General features: G+C 41.4%; 1 protein-coding gene across 2 annotated transcripts; it reads left to right on the top strand.

Annotated features, from left to right (window-relative positions):
• The first annotated feature begins 837 nt into the window (after window positions 1-837).
• Window positions 838-4,864, top strand: LOC102235219 (calcium-activated potassium channel subunit beta-3). 2 transcript variants are annotated; one of them, XM_023335480.1, is made up of 4 exons: window positions 838-898; window positions 2,541-2,744; window positions 3,599-3,770; window positions 3,991-4,864. In XM_023335480.1, the coding sequence occupies exons 1-4, from the start codon at window positions 879-881 to the stop codon at window positions 4,357-4,359; spliced, it is 765 nt and encodes a 254-aa protein (XP_023191248.1). In that variant the 5' UTR covers window positions 838-878; the 3' UTR covers window positions 4,360-4,864. The 2 variants fall into 2 exon arrangements, with proteins under 2 accessions (XP_023191248.1, XP_023191247.1); XM_023335479.1 differs by lacking the exon at window positions 838-898 and having other exon boundaries at window positions 1,447-2,744.
• The last annotated feature ends 1,192 nt before the right edge of the window (window positions 4,865-6,056 follow it).

Below are 6,056 nucleotides of genomic sequence, written 5' to 3'. Positions count from 1 at the left end.
TGTGCGATGAACCTGGGTGGAGCTACAGCACTGGCTGCTATTAGTCAAAGTGTCTCCTTAATAATACTACTACTTCTACTAATAATAATAGATTATTGTCCTTCTACATCATTACAGTATGTGTGTCTCATAAAGTACACAGAAGCTTGTGGTTGGAAAGTTGCAAAATGTAAGTGAAAGAGATGAGCTTGAAAAATGTAATTCACACCACATAAATGTAACACCCAATAAATAAACAAATGTATAAAATTACAAATCAGATTAAAAAGTTAATAGAAATGTAGGAATTTAAAATTTTTTTTATTTATTTTAAGCTGTGCACCCCTAACATTTTTGCTGGCCTACCCGGGGCCCCCTGCATGAACGCTTTCCGTGTCAAGCATGTTAGATTATTACTATTATTTGCTTTCACATTAAGAAATATGTTTTTTTATTTAGCTCAGGTAGATATAACCAGAAACTGTTGGAAAATTTGCACAAAAAAAAAAAAAAAAAAGTTTCGGTGACCTTCAGAAAGCCTGGCGGATTATTGATCAAATCTACTTTAAAATTTATAGGAAACAAAACACGAAGTAATGAGGCGCGCCTCCGGCTATCTACATAATACAGTTTATAAAGGAAAAAGCTTAAATAAATTCAATAGTGAGTGAAGCGGGTGAGACATGGCTGCTGTGTTTCCGGGCCGCTCGTAGCCTCGGGCGGCTTTTGTTAAACTCGACTGTCAACAGGTTAATACCTCCATCTGCTTTTCAGAAATTCATAAATAATATAAGGGAGTCTGACTGTTTGAATAACGCATATAAACATGCTCGCCTTCCTGCGCTGGAGCCAGTGCATCCAGACAATCTGAGACGCCTCACCAGGTCAGAGGGATTAAGATGAGGACTCACGTGCTCAGGTGAGTTTTTATTTTTATTTTTTACTTTTTATCCTGTTTGAAAGCTTTGAATCTGTCTAAAAAGTAAAAGGCAAGCTCAGCCTTTTCATGGCAAACAGCTCCAGCTGAGTGTCACAGGCCAAGTGAGAGCCTATTAACATGCTACCTGCCTTACCTGTACCAGTTTCTATAGAAACACACACAAGGGTGGAAGATTTTGCACTCACCTTTGAGCTTTGGTAAACAACAGGAAGTTCCCCGGTGAATTAACTGGAACCCGGTGCATTAATCCCCCTCGCTGCCCGCTGGAAGACATGAGATGATTTTTTTAGGGCGCAGGAAGGACATTTGACTTCCAGATACAGAGAGAGAGAGAAAAAAAATACAGCCTTGTTAGGAGGATACAGGTACCGGCGGGCCGAGGGAGGCGGCTCAAGATAGAGCCGGGCATGTTCTTGAACACGGCTTCTCCCCGGAGGTCGTTTAGCATCCCCATTAACATCAACCTGCACGGTGCTCGCAGGCGGCAGACACGGTAAGAGCAAATGATCGACTGGGCCTGGCGGCGAGGGCCTGGAGGAAACACAGCTGGGAGTTCATTACGGCTGGAAAACACTTGGAAATGCAGGCAGAGCTTCACCAAATAAATTCTGCTGGCGAGACGTTGGGGACGGCGTGAAAATAGTAACACGGACGGCTCAAGTTTGCATCGAGCGAAACTGCCCAACACTGCGACTTATTTGTTCCAGATCTACATTTGGATGTCTGTGGCAACCTTTGCAGTCCAAAGAGGCAATCTGTTGCCCTCGGTCTGGCTAAATAAAACTGTTTCAGAGCCTCGAGTGTTATGTGACCTTTTAGAGAAAAGATAACTTATGTTTTTTGGGGGGGAGGAATGTCTAGCACAGTTTTACTCCTAATTTTAGGTTTGAAAGTAGAGGGAAAAACATTCTTCTAGAAGAAGATGCCTATATTTGCTTATATTTCCTACCTACTAACAACAGATGGGTATAAATAAAAATGACAGAATTAAATAAAAACATACAGATTATTCAATTTAGCACTAAATTATGTCATTAGATTATTAAATATATCAATATACCATGAAATTTTGAAATTGCAATTAAATAATCAGATGCCCCATAAAATAATTAAATCTACCTTGTTAGATAATGAATTAAATCATAAAATTTGTGTTTATTTCTTATTAAAGAAATCCTTTATTCAATAATCTAACAATAATTTCACAGTGTATTCATTCATTTCATGGCTCCTGTGAAATAATTTAACACATCAAACTCAGTGGGCGGCACGAATCCTGTGAAATCCATTGATTTGTTCTGTTTGTTTTGTGTTCAAGCATTTTTTTTGTGCAAGATTGTGCTACTGTAAAAACAAATTAATATATTTTAAAGCTTCCTATACATATTTACAAAATATATATATATAATGTCAGAGTTGAAGTCCTAAACTGGCAGATGATTTTGGTGTTTAACCCTCAAGTGGATTAAACATCCTCAGATTCTTTGTTTGCTTCAAAGAATATGAAGCAGACATTTTTTACAGTGTAAATCAATACACAGCATAAAATCTGAGGTCGAGAGGCATAAAGCTGTGTTGCTTAAGCTTGATTTATGTCCTCGTGTGTGTGTGTGAGACACAGGGAGATCCAGCATACATCTGCGCCGCAGGAGCAGGACAGGAGCCAAAGAGGGGAGGGAAGGGGTCCCCAGGGGGCCCGGAGTCAGATGCCTACATCTAGTGTCGGAGAAGAACGAGCCATCTTGTTGGGCTTCACCATGATGGCTTTCTCTGTGCTCATGTTCTTTGTGGTTGGCATTACCACGGTCAAGCCTTACATTGACAGGTACGCTGGTGTTCACATCCAAGCTGTCGGTGGGGCTGAGATATTACATCGTATTTAACACGCATTGCTCGCCAGCGGGGTGGGCTACTCTGGAATGTGTCTTTGCTCTGCTGGAGTAAAAATAAGGCTCTACAATAGGTGCCATGTATCTACCCGTTTACTATACCTTCTTTGGCAGACCACAGGGAAAGAAGGAAGAACAAGCAGACTCCAAATAAGAAGACCTCCATAGAAGATTTAAACCCGGGACGTTGTTGTTGCGAGGTAGAAGTGCTAACAACTGAACCTCCCATGGCAGATGTAGCACTACTTAGTCCTTAAAAGCACAGACTAAAGTGATTAAGGAAAAAAAAAAAGTTGGGAGACCAAGTTGAATAAGATGCTACCCTTACTCAAAATCTTTTGTAACCCTTTAAAGTCTGTAAGGGTGTGAAGCTAATGAGATTTGTTAGTCCATACTTACAGGAGAGCTTTTGGCTGAGGTACTCGTTATCTGATGGTAGGTCATCTCATTCGGCAAAAAAGATAGTTTAGTCCAAACGGTACCTCAGTGGAAAATTAAACAGAACTGCCAACAAAATGAGCTTAAGTAACAGATTGCTCAAGACCACATAGTCCATTATTTCACTCCATTCAGTTTGTCAAGGAACTGCTACACCACATCTGCAAACTCTTCTCTTCTTCTCCAAAGTGTTGCGTCTCTATGCAAGGTTTGCTTGAGCTCACTCAGTTGGTTCCTCTTATGCCAATATTCTATCTGACATACTAGAATTATTGTCATACTGGTGATAGTTTACAATGCCAGAGGGTTTTGGTCATTCTTCTCTAAAATGTCCCTGGTGACTGTTCTCCAGTTGCTGGGAGGAGGCTAGTTGTGTCCTGCCTCAGACTCATATCCTGGAAGAGTGGGTGGACTGCAGAGGGGTGAGCACGGTGCCCTGCCTTACCGTGACCGTCAGCGTCACCGGCTCCAACGAGTCGGCCTTTCTCCAGTTTGACGAGGATTCCGTCTTCCTTCCAAACGAGGTACATGTTTTTTTAAATCATTCAAAACTTCCTGGGTCTCTTGACGTTACGTGCAACTCTGCACCAAAGCTTACTGAGATCATAATGGCCAAAGATGGTCGCGCTAGTTCTGACGGGATAGATGCGAAATTAAAGACTTGAAGTCCATGAATTGATGACTCATCCGTTTTAGCAGATCCTGAGGCAACAAGCGACTTGGATTGTTTTTCTTCTGTTCCAGTGTTTCTATCTCCCCAAGTGCCAACTGGACAGAAAAGGGCTTCAGGACGAAGTGCAGAAAGTGAAAAAGTGGGTGGACGGCCACCTGAAGAACAGCTCCATGTGTTTCAGTGACCAAAAAGGGCACCCCCACCATGTCATCCTGAACAGGAAGTATACCCTGCGGAGGGCGCTGTTCGGACTGCTGTGGCCCTGTCTGATGCTGGCTGGCGGATCTTTATTGGTGGGACTTGTGAAGCTGACACAGTGCTTGGCCCGTCTGTCCACTGATGTGAGAAGTTATTCCAGAGGAGGAAGGCGGACTTTGAAATACACTCAGGGCAAAATGTACAAACTCCTCCGGAGGTCAAGCATGCAATCTACCTTGTGACTTATGGCGGAACACACACCGGTTGGATTTGAGGAAGTGAGACATTTTGTGGTCTTTGAGATCACAAAAGAAAAAGAAGGTTGAGAGTACCACTTGACTGGTCAAAAAAAAGAGTTTACGGTTTAAATCCCCAGAGATCTACATATTTCTAAATCCTGTTATACCTGAGGAGCTGGTTATTGACCAGGTCAGGCCTAATCTGATAAGATCAAAATCTTATGGCGATTATTTAATCTCACTTCAGTTTGAGCCAATGGTGGTAAAGTAATAGAAACAAAACCTGTCAAGTCTAAGTATGCTTTACCAGTGATGCCTTAATGTTGTTCTTACAAGTAACTTTTCAGAAAGATCTGGTAGCTTGTTTTAAGTTACAAATTAATTCATATTGATGACAAAGTACTATTTCAATTGGCTGATTATTATAACAAAGCATCTTTCCCATGTTATAAGTGAAATAATCTACTAGTGGAACCAGTACTTTTTCATCAATATTGAGGATTTTTTTTAACTTAAAACAAACAAAGTTAGCTTTGTCTTATTCAAAGATATTTGCACCAAAAAAATAGACTAAAAATACATGGCAAGATTTTGTGTTTTGGCAGTGTACATTGTTTTATATTATTAATTAAAAAAAACACTCAATTGTTTAAAATGTTTGTCCTGTAATTTTTCATAATCATGATTAACTAACTGAAGTCAAATCACCTAATTATTCAATGACGACATTTAAAAATAAAACGTTATCGGTATCGGCGATACTGGCCTCGTGTTCGCTCCATATCGCATCAAAAAAACATTTCCAGCATCACACGCCGTTCTGTCTTGTCATGAAATGATCCGTTAACTTTATCCCATAATGAGCATCTCATGAGTCCATCTGAAGCCACCAATCGGATAAGCTGAATGACTGCGACCGTAGAGGAGCAGATGTGGTTCAGTGGCGGTGAGCAACACTTCAGGACGATACGAGTGTCTCCTCCCGAGGAGGCCGCAAGAATCACGCTGGCTCCGTGGCAGAACTCGCCCAACACTTGTAACAGGAACGGGTGAGTGGATCTGCTACTCACACCCACTTGCAGAGAATGATGCGACAAGAAGCTACTTCCGACCCCAGAAAAACATCGAGTACTGACAGAAAATCAGCAAGTAGAAGAAGGAGGAGGAGGGGGGGAAAAAAGAGCAACCCCATGAGTCCTGTGCTGTGCCAACGCTGAAGAATCCTGGTACAATGTGTAAGGGCTGCTTCTCATCCAAGGCTGCGCGCCTCCTTCAAGCTCGGTCCAAGAACGCCGCCATGAATAAAGAGCTGGATAGAAGCGTCCTCCGGGAGCAACTTCTTCCAGCAACCCGGGAGCAACCAGCATGTTGGAGCAGAACCGTCACAAGGAAAGAAGAAGTGGCTCTCTTGAAATATTTTAACACGACTGATGATTCGTTTAAAAAAAAACATGGTGGAGAAACAAACCGGGATCATCACTGCAAAATTAAACAGCACCATTTCTGCAATTTGTTTCTGAATATTTCTTTTTTTTTTAAAAAAAACTACACATTTTTTATCAGCTTAGCTTTCAACTACAAAACGTCTTTTCACAACTGTTTAGACGTTTTACGGCAAAAGTCCTGAGGCGAAGTCTGCTGGAGATCGTTTTAAATATTTAAAAGTTGATCTGCAGAGATCAGAGCGGGAAAATTAAAAA

Source organism: Xiphophorus maculatus, chromosome 6 (genome assembly GCF_002775205.1).
Source record: "Xiphophorus maculatus strain JP 163 A chromosome 6, X_maculatus-5.0-male, whole genome shotgun sequence".
Classification (NCBI taxonomy): Eukaryota; Metazoa; Chordata; class Actinopteri; order Cyprinodontiformes; family Poeciliidae; genus Xiphophorus; species Xiphophorus maculatus.
Note: the sequence above shows the minus strand (reverse complement) of the source record. Positions and strands in the feature narration are given on the sequence as shown.

Excerpts from the sequence above, each read along its gene's own strand:
- LOC102235219 (XM_023335479.1), top strand. The coding sequence starts at position 2,512 with ATGTCCTCGTGTGTGTGTGTGAGACACAGGGAGATCCAGCATACATCT. Across the intron at positions 2,745-3,598 it reads GTCAAGCCTTACATTGACAG|TTGCTGGGAGGAGGCTAGTT; the intron begins GTACGCTGGTGT and ends ACTGTTCTCCAG. Across the intron at positions 3,771-3,990 it reads CCGTCTTCCTTCCAAACGAG|TGTTTCTATCTCCCCAAGTG; the intron begins GTACATGTTTTT and ends CTTCTGTTCCAG.